This window comes from Mucor mucedo, assembly GCF_025094135.1.
Source record: "Mucor mucedo strain NRRL 3635 chromosome Unknown EV154scaffold_4, whole genome shotgun sequence".
NCBI lineage: Eukaryota > Fungi > Mucoromycota > Mucoromycetes > Mucorales > Mucoraceae > Mucor > Mucor mucedo.
Genome location: NW_026252288.1, coordinates 262,277 through 276,574, shown reverse-complemented (window position 1 = coordinate 276,574; position 14,298 = coordinate 262,277). Strand labels below are relative to the sequence as shown.

At 36.1% G+C, this 14,298-nt stretch overlaps 3 protein-coding genes and 1 non-coding gene across 4 annotated transcripts; 1 reads left to right on the top strand and 3 right to left on the bottom strand.

The window, feature by feature from the left end:
- Positions 1–503: 503 nt before the first annotated feature.
- On the bottom strand, positions 504–2,787 carry EV154DRAFT_491637 (uncharacterized protein). Its single transcript, XM_051599575.1, has 8 exons — positions 2,771–2,787; positions 2,674–2,711; positions 2,216–2,604; positions 2,009–2,161; positions 1,663–1,938; positions 1,397–1,597; positions 1,064–1,333; positions 504–1,011 (listed from the first exon to the last, which is right to left on the bottom strand). The coding sequence occupies exons 3-8, from the start codon at positions 2,586–2,588 to the stop codon at positions 575–577; spliced, it is 1,710 nt and encodes a 569-aa protein (XP_051463033.1). The 5' UTR covers positions 2,589–2,604; positions 2,674–2,711; positions 2,771–2,787; the 3' UTR covers positions 504–574.
- Positions 2,788–3,631: 844 nt separating this feature from the next.
- On the bottom strand, positions 3,632–4,806 carry EV154DRAFT_491636 (uncharacterized protein). Its single transcript, XM_051599574.1, has one exon. The coding sequence runs from the start codon at positions 4,781–4,783 to the stop codon at positions 3,683–3,685; it is 1,101 nt and encodes a 366-aa protein (XP_051463032.1). The 5' UTR covers positions 4,784–4,806; the 3' UTR covers positions 3,632–3,682.
- Positions 4,807–5,386: 580 nt separating this feature from the next.
- On the bottom strand, positions 5,387–7,156 carry EV154DRAFT_491633 (ubiquitin carboxyl-terminal hydrolase). The gene is made up of 7 exons (XM_051599573.1): positions 7,056–7,156; positions 6,856–6,949; positions 6,661–6,766; positions 6,471–6,590; positions 6,359–6,420; positions 6,046–6,291; positions 5,387–5,991 (listed from the first exon to the last, which is right to left on the bottom strand). The coding sequence occupies exons 1-7, from the start codon at positions 7,123–7,125 to the stop codon at positions 5,499–5,501; spliced, it is 1,191 nt and encodes a 396-aa protein (XP_051463031.1). The 5' UTR covers positions 7,126–7,156; the 3' UTR covers positions 5,387–5,498.
- Positions 7,157–12,882: 5,726 nt separating this feature from the next.
- EV154DRAFT_t7 lies at positions 12,883–12,955 on the top strand. The gene has a single exon. It is a non-coding gene; the product is annotated as a tRNA-Lys (tRNA).
- The last annotated feature ends 1,343 nt before the right edge of the window (positions 12,956–14,298 follow it).

The following is a 14,298-nucleotide window of genomic DNA, read 5'->3' as shown; positions in this document are numbered from 1 at the left end:
TGCTAGCTACCAATTCAGCGTTCGCTTGCCATTTAATACTCTTAAGGAAGGCAAATATAAATCTAGACAAATGGAAACAAAGGAGATTTCGGCATTGCTAATGAAGCACACAAATCTTATACGCGAAGTGATTTAAGAAATTTCCTTCTGAGTAACATATGAAAAAGAAGTTATGCAATTCATTAAGCAATATGAGAACCTAGAAGTAATTGTTATCGACAACCTGACCTTTCAACAGCAAAGCTTATATCTATCAAAGAGGGGGTGGGGTTGCTTCGAATCTCTAAGAAATTCCAACCTTTTTAATGCCTCGGCAACGGTCGAGACAATAATAGATATCGTCATTACAATTTTGTCGTACATGTAATAAAGACAGTTTAGATAATTCTTAACCCACATATCTCAAACTACATAATCAAAGAGACTATTAGTGTTTGGCTTCCCCGCTATAACACACAATTGTCTCTATACCAACTCTGCGCACTCAAAAAAAAAATGATTGATTGGTGATTTTTAAATATGATTAGTTTATTATGAATATATACGGTGCGGATTGAAAAAGGTGATTTTTTCTTCAGTCTGAAGATAATGCGATGAGGGTTGGAGCAGTGACGATATTAGACTTGGGCTCATGTAACATGGTGTACGCTAAAGACCATTGGACCCGATGAACAGCCCAAAGACCGATTTGCCACCACCTTAACGAGTTTTGCTCTAAACTACGCATCGCTCTAAGTCCATCCCAATAACCAAGACCCTTGGAAGACCCAGACTTGTGTCCATATTTTTCCACCATAGTGTTGACTTTGTCCTTGCCTTGATGTAACATGGGTGTCTTGTATGCTAATGCCCCCTTCAAATTACGTGTGTAAATTGGAAGTAAAATCAAGTCAGAAATCGATCGATAGATGAATGGGAAACGATGAGGTGAAGTTAAGGGAGATAATCGGAGATGCATCAAGTAAGCTCCGGGAACAATGGTTAACCATGAGTGGCCCAATCTGTATAATGCTATAAAAGGGGTTTTAGCTACCTAGTCAATACTGATAAAAAAAAATCTTACCTGTGATTGTATCAAAAATTGTAATGACGCCAGTGCGACTCTTATCAAATGTGTGCAAACGAACAGATAAAGCGTCTTCGTCCTTTGCATCATCCGTAACACCTCTGCTCTTTTGTCCCATGCCTCTGTTTCTTACCACATTGTCCTTTGCTTTTTCGGGTTGGGCTTCAGACTTTTCAGCGTTGATTTGTTTTGTTTCAATCTTTTCGGTGGTCTTATGTTCCTTCTTTAACTCTTCCTTCAAAATCTTTGCAGGTGTCACATCCATTTCTATTTACTAGATAAGTATACTTTTTCCCCCAAAAGAGAGTGCTTTTATTAGCTTTTTCTTACCGTTTTCTTCCTTGATCAATTGTTCATTGTTTCCTTGTTCAAGATGATGTGTCTTTCTCTCTTCTCTCTTTTCATTTTGTTGATACACGAGCTCTTCATCATACACTGGATGTTGATCAACATGAGGAATGGCTGAAGGAGGAGCATTCTCCAGGTTGGAACCAGTGATATCAGCAAATGATTTGGGTAAAGTAGGATCAACTATATTAAATTATGTGAATAAACGGAACCTAAAAATATATACATACACAAACACATCAACATACATTTGGGATCTAAATCTTCGTTGAGTTGATTGAATCTCGAAATTTCAGAATACACGGCTCTTTCTTCTTCAATGGAAGCGCGATGTTCGGCCATTAAATTCGATTGTCCTAACGTGGGGAAATTTTCATCCGTCATGGCCAAGGGTTCATCCTTCTCTGAAGGCTGGTTCTTAAGAAAGTTGATAGCGCGCTCACTCAAAGGTCTCTTCTCCGGTGGGATTTCTGTGGCCGCTACTTTGGCAAAACTCTTTGCCTTGGGAACAGGAGGAATATGAACTGATTTAATCAGAATAAACAGGTTAATAACTGGATCTTTTTTTCTTTTATAACAAATAAAAAACTTTACCTGAGGGTTTTTCCAACATATCCTTTACATCAGGAAGGGAAGATAAGGGAGGTTCCTCAGAGATGGGAGATGCATCATGTTCTGGTTTGGGGAAACCTTCGTGTGAGGTAACAGCAGCAAATGATCTATCTGGGTTAGGTGGTAATAATGGATCTGTTCAAAGAAGAGTCAATAAACCCGCATTTTTAAACCCTCTTCTTATCTTACCTTGTTCGGGAACATATGAAGGACTATGTAATAAATCACCTACACCACCTGAAGCAGGAGCAGGAGGAATATCGATTTTAGCAAGACTTTCTTGAGGTGTAGGGAATTCATCCGCTTGTTTTTTCTCGTGACCGGCAATATCAGCAAATGTAGCATTTTCTTTAGTTGTTTCCCACACGCCTGGACGGTGATCTACCTTCTTGTTGGATGCCTCGAGATTACTCTCGACCTTATTTTCCACAACGTTAGCGGATGACGCGTGTTCTTCATGAGGATGTGGTTGTGCTACCTCAGCCCAAGAAGAGCCCAAGGTGGATTTATCCATACTGTTGCTTCTGGAATCAGTAAGACTAGGAAATTCACTGGAATCCATTGATATGTAGTTTTATCTAATAAAGGAAAAAGGTATGCATAAATTAATATTTCCCATGGCCACGACAAAAATAGAAATTTCTTACATTTGAGAGAGAGAGAGTATACGAAAGAAAGAAAAAGACTACAGGGAGAGTTCTTGTTTAAAATCACCCAAATGAAAATAACCTTCTTAGATCTTACCTTTTTTTTTATATATATTTAACAAGAAGAAAAAAAAAGAAATGTATAAAATAAAAAAATAATGGTCTTATTTAAACAAACTGGGGAAAAAAAAAGTAGCCATGATGTCATGTTGACATTGAAACACCTTTTTTTATATCCAATTCTTTTTTTCTTCTTTAGAACTTTTTTTTTTGTTAATTATGCATTCTAAAAAATATATATCCAGTGTGATTACCAAAACTTCTTGCTCCTTATCCTCTTTTGCCTCACTTCATTTCACAATCATCATTTGCATACACGGTCATTGTTGCATTTTTTCTTCTTTATTAAATCACCGCCGTCGTACAGGAAACGTTGTACAGCATATACGTCATTTTACCATATGAAAAAATAAGGATTGAGAGAGACTGACGATCTCGTCCCCTGTTTCAACCGATCTTCTTTTGATAGACCTTTTTTTTTATCCGACAAACAACATCTATTGTTTGTAAAACAAAATTATTTTTTCCCTTCAAGGGTGGCCCTTCTTCACCTTGACCTTCCCACTTGTATGTATCCTACACCAAAAGCACGGATGGGCTATTGTAACACGGACATTGACAACATCCCGTGATTCATACCCGTAAAAAATTAAACTGCTGTTGTTTTCCTATTTGATAAATTACATTTTACGTATTCTATCAAATCCCCCCATCATACTATAGATTGTAAATCAAGATGCGTGAGCACAAAAATACCACATCTTGATCTTTACGGTATTTTAATGACCAGCAGAGTAAACCTTACTTCATCCAGATATGTCGCCCTGGGTTGCATTTATACTAAAAACCGAAAAAACTAAATTACGTAATACGATTTTTATAAGATATTTATTAATTTTGGGTTTGGCCTATAAAATTCCGATAGCTGCTTTATACAATACACAAATGCTTAGTTTGCATCTTTGTAACAAGAATAATCAGTATATCCTTTCGAACCACGGCTATAAAAAGTGTCTCTATCATGTTTTTTAAGTTCCCAACCATTGGAAAGACGTTCAGGAAGATCAGGATTCGCAATAAATGCTCGACCAAAAGCGATTAAATTACCAGTTCTCTCAGCAAGCTCAATAGCATGTTGATGCGTTGTTGAGAATCCACTCGCCATAATAAGAGGTCCCTTCCAGATCTTTCGGTAGGGCTCAATCGAGTCAGCCGCCGGTACGTTCGTATCGATAAAGAAATTGGCGCATACTTCAATGAAATGAAGGTAGCCAAGCTTGGGATATCTTTTTTGTATCTCGCTTGTAAGATAGCTCCAGGTTTCAACAGGAGTGGCATCATGCATGTCTTGAAAATCACCACCAGGAGAGAATCGGATAGCAACACGTTCAGCACCAATAGCGCCTACAATAGCATCCAAAACATCAAAAACAATTCGGCATCGATTTTCGATCGACCCACCATAGATATCCGTGCGTACATTACTATTGCTATTGATGAATTGGTCAAGCAAATAGCCACTTCCACCATGAATCTCAACACCATCAAACCCAGCTTCTATCGCATTGATTGCTGCCGAACGATACTGCTCCACAATAGCACCAATTTCTTCAGTCTCTAGAGCCCGGGGAGTTTCAAACCCTGCACCAAGAAATGTTTTACCATCAGACGCAATACTAGAAGCAGACACAGTTTGTTCTCCATCCGGATTCAGCTCCTTGCTTCCTGTTCGTCCCAGATGCCACAACTGAAGAAAAATAATCCCTTCCTTTGCATGAACAGCAGTCGTCACCTTTTGCCATCCTTCGATTTGAGCTTGGTTATATATCCCAGGAACATGCGGAAGCCCACCAGCCAACCGATCGATAAAAGTAGCTTCGGCAATTATCAGACCTCCTTTACTGCATCGCTGCTGGTAATATTCCACCTGAAGGTCACTAGGTACTGCATCTGCAGAGGCTCGGAATCGAGTCAAAGGAGCCATGACAACACGGTGCCGGAGTAGATTATCACCAAGTTGGATAGGACTGAAAATAGCGCTGGTTTTCATACTTGATAAGGAAAATAATTAAGCTGTAACAATAAAAAAAAAAAAAAAAAAGAGATACACTTGATCAAGATCGTTAAAATGCCACTATTTATACTTCCTAAATAACATTGCTAGTTCTTGGCTTCGGGTCGGAAGCTTAAAATGTCAAAAGTTGATATTGTCAAAAGGCTCTATGAACGGCTTCTGTTATACATATGTCGTTCACTGACACAAAATCCCTCTTTTCGTCCTGTGTACCAGCATTCTATTCTAGTCATAGAGACATATCTTCATTTTCATGTTTCTATGGATTACTAATCCATTTTTTTTTTGGCACCCCCAAAATGGCATTTGTCCCCAAATCGTTGCTTTAAAAAAAAAATTGACAGTTTTTGGGAGCTTTTTCAGTGACAGAACACAAGTAATTCAACAGCAAAAGGTACCAAGTCATTCAAGTAATCAAAGACGGCTGCTATCGGAAAGGACACCTTATTAATTCAACTATATGAAACTTTACTGTCAAAACCAAATATCAAACTAAAGATGTTGAGTTGTCTGATTTTGCTTTATATTGTCTCAGTAGCATATTTGTAAGTAAGATTAGGACCCAATTAAAAAATAAAATGGACTGGACTTAAGCTAATGATTTTATTATGTATTTACAGTTGGTATGAACAATTAATTTGAGACAGGTATGGACAGAAAGAGGTGCTTTTGATGTGAATGCAACAGAGAATTATTTGGCTTTTGATTTTGTCGTGTTCTTTGCCGTCTTTTGTTTCTTGTGTGATTTAGGCTTTTCATCGTCTTCAATTAAATTACGCTTGTATGCTTTCTTAACTATCGCTTCGAGAAAAGGGAAATAATCGAATTTTTGACGGCACACATTCTCACATGATTCCTTTCGGCTTTCCTTGTCAAACTTCACTCTACTTTCCAGTTGTGTCTGGTGTTCTCGGATACGGTCAAGTTCGTGGATCGCCTTTTCGGTAATATCGTCTGTGAAATGCTCAAGCTCGGACCAAATCGTTTTTAAGGTCGAGTAGCTCTCAACACTTCCATCGGCTTCCTTCTCGAATTGTTGAATATGTTTCTTCACCGTCGTCTTCTTCACAGGTGTGGCATTGTTCACAACTTTATCCATCTTTTTAATATTCGACTTCAATATTTCGTTCTCCGCTACTAATTTTGGGTATGGATCATGCTTAATGGCGATGATGGAAGCATTGCTACGCAATGGATCAATGATCAAATAAAACTAACCACAAAAAAAAAAAACTTACGAGCTATCAAACATTCTCTTTTCGACATGAGGTCGAGCCATCTCAAGCCAATCACCCTTATCACACTTACAAATCTTCTTTGGTCTGTTGTCAAGACCATCCATCTTCCAAAGGAAACCATTCTTATAGATGTAAGTGACATAGTGATAAACAATTTCATAGTCATCAGTCACGTCCTGGTTCTCCTTTCCACTTGAGACACCTTGGTTACTGGCAGAGAGTAAATTGTCTGCAATTTGATGGGCACTACATAATTTTAAAAAAAGAAGTTTTAAAAAATGATAAAGTTTCAACACTAGCGTCTTCCACTTACGGTGCGTACGCGTTATGAATCCTTCTGATCTCATCAGAACCTCCCAAACAAAGACCGCGGTTCTAATACGAGTTAGTATGCTATACGTAGTCAATCTCTTTACAACACTTACAATAGGCGAGAAGCCATTGGTAAATTCTTCAAAGCTATGAAGTATTTGTCCCTTCTCTTCAATATCAGCATTTAATAATACGCCAACAATTGCCAAGGTTCCACAAGCGTTAGTGACAACCTGAAAGAAAGCTGTCAGTTCTCTCATCACACGGGATGGCAGCGGCTGTAAAAAAAAAGGGGAAACCTACCTGAGACGTAAAGATGATGTTTTCTTCGTCAGGGTCTACAACATCATAACCCTCCTCCAACGGCTCCTCAGTGAACTCTGTGATCACAATAAGACCGTGCACAGGTCTAAACAAAGTAGATATTAGAGTTAAACAGGGAAGGCGAATATAAGAAATATTTAAAAAGTATTTTCTTTTTTTTTTCTTTTTCTTTACCCATCTTCTTCCAAGTGCTCAAAGTCCAGAGTAAAAAGCTCCTCGGCTTTGGTATTCTTTACTCCGTATTCTTTGATCATATCGTTGAATACATCTAATTTTATTTAAATCAGACACAATTTATTTTATTTTTTTTCAATCGAGTGTACTGCGTGTCCTTTGTAAAAAAAAAAAGGAAAAGGAAAAGGATAGAAACATACCCGGATCTGAAGTGATTAAACTCCAGTATTTATTTTCTACTGGAGTTTCTGTCTTGTTCAATTTAGCCATTTTTATTTTGCTAATGTATGAATAAGAAAAAAAACAAGTTTTCAAAAAAAAAAAGTATTCAAATGTTCATGCAATGTGTAACGTGAACATCGCCCGTCACATCTACCATGCTCTTTGTCTGCTCATGCCGACAAGTATTTTAGCTGGCTGGACGAAATAAGGTGGAAACTCTGATTAGTTTATCAGATATACCAAAATGATTTAAAAAACAAAAAATCTTTTACCTGTAAACATCAACGTCCTTTAAGTTAATCCCGTGTGTTTGTTCCGCTTCAAAATACGCCATAGCTGTAGAACCGGTGTCAATGGGGTTTGATGGACCTGAAAATATGTCTACGGCCTTAACTCCAAAGTCTAACCCCGTTGGTAAAACCAGCAGATAGACCAAGGAAAGTTCTCGATCACAAGCGTTCTTTCTTAGGTTAACCGAAAGCTATTAAGTAGACCTCTAAATGGCCCTGTTCCCAAGCCGGTTGTCCAAACGCCGGTTGTTCTTGAAGGTCACAAATTGTTTATGAAGACAAAGGTTGCTAAACCAAATAATTCGGTTTCCCCTTTTTTTTACTTCAATAAATAAACTCACTGTCACATACAAAAAATAAATTACCTGTTAACTTCTTACTCGCTCACCAAGGTGCGGAACCACGTTTAGGTGAGGCACCTTCTGAGATCTTTGAAAGAAAAAAAGAAAAAACTGGGAGGCCTAAACCATGACCCCATTTCGCATTGCTTGCGAAATGTGAAACATGTTGTTAGACGTCACCATAAAATATGCAAAACTACCTTGAATTATTAATTATTAACGACTCGAAGCCATTCTGAAAGTGATTACAGTCGTTGCAAACTAATACGGAAAAAAAAGATCGCCTGTCTTACAAACGGCAAACCCAGATAATCCCAAATGCTGAATATAAAATGCGAAGCTACTAACCCTTGGACGTAATTATCCAGAAGCAGTAGTTTACCAAGTCGCTCTTGCTCGTGATAAGTCTCCCGGAAATCGGATGCTACTTTTTCTTTTTTTTAAAAAAAAAAAAGAAACTATCCCAGCAATTCAAATACAGTCTCGAATGCTTTATTAAACAAATGCATGCATAAAATACATTTTGTATAGTGCATAAAAAAAGAAGAGGGGATTTTTTGTTTATTTTACATAATATAAAGACAGGGAAAGAGCGATGTCGCTTGGTATAGTCCTATTTTTCTGCAGCAGTAGAAAGGGTAAAATTGATAAAATTAAACAAGTGGTCGACTTGAGGTCAACTTCCATCTTGATCTGCACGGAATCCACCATATCACCCAATTGGTGAGATATTTCTGATCAAAAGAATAGGAGTGACACTAGAAGTAGTAGACTTATACTCCGTTATAAATTTAATAGACATGTAGCTCATCTCATCCCCATCAAAAGTGACATTAAAAGTAACAGACCTAGGTCTAACATCTGATACAACAGATACAGAGCCCAATTAATTTTTATCAGGAGAAATAACAAAACTATCGTTATTATTATCATGATCGTCATTATCATTATCACTATTATTATGATCATCATTGTGAGAAACGTATGCGGTATCGAGTGAAAGATAACAACCACAGCTATTTGGTAAAAACTTTCTTTCATCGATCACAGCCAGCCCGAATTTTTTAATGATGTCAATGCTATCTTAACCACTTCCATGACAAAATGAAACCTCCCGTGGCTTTTTCGTGTTGAGGTTTTCTGTTTTAAAACTACCAGCCCATTTCTCTAGTAGCTTAAATATGTAATTCGCGAGGCGAAGCCAAAAATATGAAACAGGCAGTAGTTTGAATCCTCTATTTCTCGATCTCAATGAACCAATATGTTGACCGTGTGATACGGTGTCTTTCTTGAGGTCAGCGCAGCTTCCCGGATGTTCATATTTGATAAATATTTAATGATTGCATTTAGCTTGATCGTATTCTTGAGTAATAAGTGGTAACAATCAAATGTCTTATAAATCTTAAGCGTTTCCTTACGATCTCTTGCAATGGATGCTGTTACTCTACCTTTTCCCTGCTATTAATCTTTTTGGCCTTAGAAATCCATTATTTCTTTCATCTTTTTCTTATACAAGGACCTCAAAAATATCAATAAAAGCATTAGTTTGTTCTTTACTTGAATCTGATATAAGTCATAATACTTAAAGTCTTTATGATTTTGTATTTATTATAATTGTTTGTAATTTCCTTATGTACATCAGCATTGTTAGCTATACTCCTTCGAATACCACTCTTACATGATTTCGTCGTATAAATTACATCCTTATATAATGTACTTTATCTTTTTTTAGTTGACAACTACATAGTCTGGCGCTCACTTTTTAGGAACTTTTATCCTAAACTCCATCTTTATTTTATTCTATTACTTTTACTGGCGCCAGCCAGTACAAGCGATTACATACATACTAGATGAATACGCCGCATAAGCCTGTTAGAACTGGCGAACTCGTGGTTCTATTGCAGTTTTTTAAGGTGCAGGTATAATTAAAAAAGTCACCTTGATTACATTAAGGTGACTAACTGGAATGTATGCTTATTACAACTTCAGCTATTTAAATAAATCTTTTGAGCCAACTTTTATCCCATGGTAATCGTATTTATCCTTTCAACTGACGGAGTCATACTTCGTACGAACATCCCTTTCATTGCAGTTCATCAATAAGGCATGTCGTGACCAAAATCATCTCTTGGCCCAAAAAAAAAAAGTGTCGATTAATGCTACACAATCCAATCTACTCGGCCCACTTCTTCTTTTTTTAACTGCTGATAGTTGCATGGTCTTGTTATTGACTGTAATGTAATAACAAGTAGTACAAGCCTACATTCTCAATCGAAAGTTTGAATTTATGATAGATATACATACTTCGCAAGATCAGACCAATACTACCATCCCCAAAACTGTATTTGCGAAACATGCTGCTTGATATTGATCGTACATATTCTTCGGAGCAAAAATGACCATAACAATCCCAAATTTTTTGTCTACGGTACAAAACAGTTTTTTTTTTTTTTTTTTTTTTTTTTTTTAAAAAAAAAAAAAACTTCCTCGTCATTGTCCTGTAGAACTATTAATAAAATGTCACGTCTAAAAAGCTTTTATCTGGTAGAGTTGTTCTTTCAACTTTGAACGCCCTCATTAATAATTGTCTGCTGATGGGCCCCAGGTTTATTTCCGGAACACTCGGGACTTCCTTTGCGGTATCGTATTGTTCGAAGCTACTCATTTGTGGAGCCGCTTTATTGAATCAGTCAGTAAGTTTTAGTTATGTTTGCTTGTGCTAGTCATATCTATTCCATGTCGTCAAACAAAAGGAAGAGGAAAAGAATAGACTACTACTGAGGCTTATTGCCTTCACATCGCATTTGGTTTGCGTATAAAAGTATATTTCATGAAAAGCTTTTTGTCCGATAACTTAAGAATAATATAAATTCTGTCAGTCTCATCATATACGGGCAGTCTACAAGTAGATAAATAAATATTTCACAACAGAAAGGCCAAATGTTTTTCATTTTCCTGCTTTGTTGCAGGTTTTTGACAGGGCAGTGACGTAAAAAAAATGCCTGAAATAGTAGAAACTGAATAAATAAGAGCAGAAACGCGCAGTCAAAAATAAAAGAAGGAAGAACGTGAAAGACCGTGTCTTCATTGACAATATTAACATTAGGAAATACTAAACGAACTTTAAGACTACCTTGATGTTTTTTTCTTTGGTATTCGAGGAGTCAAATATGTGGGATCGATGATCATTCATTTTGTTTATAATTATATTAGCCCAATTTTAGTACAGTGTAATTAAGTAATCAAACAATATTTCGGGTGGGATCTGTGAGCAGATACGACAAAAACCATCAAGGATATCATTAGTTCTTGTTTTTTTATAGCTATCAATGTTTTGTGAAATGAGGTTGGTTATAGAACGGTGCAAGATTACATCTGTAAGCAGTATGGATGCTATATCAACTTCGAACAAACAAACGAGACTTATGGTGCCGTAAAAATTCTGTATTATTTGTCAAAAAAAAATTGGAATCAAACAAGCTGCAACTCACCAAGCAAACATTAAAACTACAATAGGTCGCATCATAAAACTTTTTTTGTTACCTATAATGAAATTCTCTGAAATTTTTTCGCTCATCAAGACAGTTTAAACACAAGTTTCCTTCCAACTACCAAATTATGTGTATGCTATGACAGCAGTTTGTACAAAAGAAGAAAGTTCTCTGTTTGCAAATCTTCTATCCACTCAAGGCAAAGCAAATTACGTTGATGTTTCGATCCTTCGACCCTAAAAAACTGAACTACAATATGTTTCCATTTACTGTGATGTTTTGAGATATTAAAAATAAATAAAAAACAGAATAAAGAAATGAATCCCTATTAATCCTTTTTTAAAGTTACGGAGAGAAGGTAATCGCAAAAGGGAGAACGCTTTTCATATCAAAACATATTGGAGATTCTATCTGGTAAAGAATAGACATTGGCTTGATTTTATCTTCTAAAACATGGGAATTAGAATTACATGGTCTTAAGTCAATTAATACTTTATTATATTGATTGGCCCGAATTTTTAAGTGAAAATTTCTCATTTGCTGATACTTCAGTGACAGATTAAAGAGAGTCATGAACAGCAATTAATAATGTGATTCCCAATATCATATTCCGATAAAGACAAACACCCCATTGTTTTCTCAGCTTATCATTAAATTAGTCCAGTCCATCGTCCCCGACAAACATCTACTTATCTTTCACTGTCTCTTTCACGTCAAACCCAATAAATGTTTATTACAGGGAAAAAAAAGAGAGTAGGTAGAGTGTACAAGGTATATAACTGTTCTGGACGTTTAAGAGGGTTTGTGTGGGAAAATGGTTTGTCTGACACGGAAAAATAAAAGATAAAAAAACAGGAAGAATAAGATTAATATTGCTTGTAGGCTTTTTTATTCTAATTAAAAGTGAATCCCTTTTTTATCTTTGAAAGAAAGGGGGGTATTTATAGTTATTTAAAGCGTGGGTAAAATTATGGGCTAGTTTGTGTTCACTTGGTATTATTGGCTGTATTTACTAATGACTGATGGGCCTTATCAGTGTAGCCAATCTATTATTCGAAATGGGATCTTCTATTGGAATATCTAGTAACCTTGAGTTGTAAATGTATAACTCAGGATATTTTATATGCTATTATTTTTTATGAGTGTTATCATATTATGTACCTGTCGATCAAGGATCGATGGAATGATTTTATATGCGATTTTAGTACAGTTTGTATGCAGCAATAATTGCAAGAAATGCAAAAAAGATAGTTGCCCTGGAAGACAGGCCAAGCGAATAAGAACTAGAAACCTTATTTATTTTGCCTTAGCATCCAAATGTATTTAAAAATGTATGCGGGAATTGCTACCCATCATTTTTAGTTACATGCTTCTATATTATTATCATTTGGGATACCAATAGAGTTTCTGTTTTTTACAATAGTTTAATTTGTCTTGCTGTTTTATAAAAGCGCCATTTGATAAAATCAAGTTAGAATCAGAAAATACTTCAAACATACCATTAAAATTTCATTGTCAGAATCAAATGCAAAATACGGTTAAGTACTTCATCATTCTTGAAATGGCCCAACTATGATTGTAACATCCCACCAATACGAGAGCTTCCACGTGGATATCACGTGATTAACAATTTCTAAGATTTTATTTTTTGTGTACGTTTTTAATAATAGAAAAACATATCCAGCCTAGCTAGCTCAATCGGTAGAGCGTGAGACTCTTAATCTCAAGGTTGGGGGTTCGACCCCCCCGTTGGGCTTTCCTTTTGAAAATTTATTTTTTAAGTGGTGTATCTAGCTATTTACGTAGCATACAAGAATGATTTTAAGTACGTATTAGAGCTCTTATCATACTAAGGTTTCCATATCAACACAGGAACATACGCATTGTCTGAAGCATCAGCGACACACTGTAATCAATAAATCCTTGAAAATTTGGTAGCGGATTCTTAAATGCACGCTGATAGCAATAAGGGCTGGGATAACATAGCTGGGGGTAATACAAACCTTTGGATCCTAATTCTATTGGCCCCTGAGATTTATTTTAAAATTCAGTATCCAATAAATATGCGATCCAAAGGCTGTGATTAATTTTTATAGCCAATTAAATGGTAATCCAAAGGCTGTAATTAAATATTTGTAAAAAATGCTTCAACCAGGACAGGAAGTGGTTACGAAGTTCATACAAAAAAAAAAAAAAAAAAAAAGAAGTGGTTACGAACAGTTGGTGATATGTAATTATACGAATTGCATACAAAGATTGGTCTTTTTTCCAATGTACGACTTCAAATTTTTTTAATAGATATTACCTGCTGACATAAGCTTGAACAATAAACTGTTCATGCTTAACAACATTAGGAAAAAATGCATTAGGGGCTCTCCCTAATATGGATATGTTATATAAGAGTAATCCTGAAATGGCTCTATCATACGCTTTCTTTCTTTTTGTTAATTTATTTTTTTATGATCAATCAAAAAAAGAACAAGGGAAAACAGAAAGCTGTAATGCAAAGTATGCAAGCCTCTATTTCAAATTTTCTAAGTGACAGCAACTCGACTTCTGTCAACCCGGAACACACTCAATATATTGAGAGTGACATTAACCAAATAACAGTAATACTTAATACTGGGTTTAAATGTATGCGTTACTGATATTGTATTTATATAGACTCAAAATTTGTCAAGTTCAGCTATTGATGTTCCTGAAGCATCCATCCTTGTTGACGGCAATTTTTCGACGAGTGATTCTTTAGTTGATGAGGATAACTCCGACGAGGAAGATGGTGATGATAACGACGCCGAAAGTGAACAATTTCAAGAAAATCTGAATCGAAACAGTGCCTTATTCCAGTATTTTGAAAAAGTTCAATCCGATTTATCAAAGGCTAAATATCCTCCTCCTTATTCTTCGAAAACATTTTGGATTCGTCCCATGGATACGTATTTTGCTATGCAGCTTAAAAACCCTTTAAGTGAATTATACAAGCCAGACATATTCCTTTGGCAGCCTCATCATCTCCTGCAAAATGGCTATAAAGATCTGAAATGTATTTCGGAACACTGTTCTGGAAACGTTACGTCAAAAGGCTACTATAAGGATCCA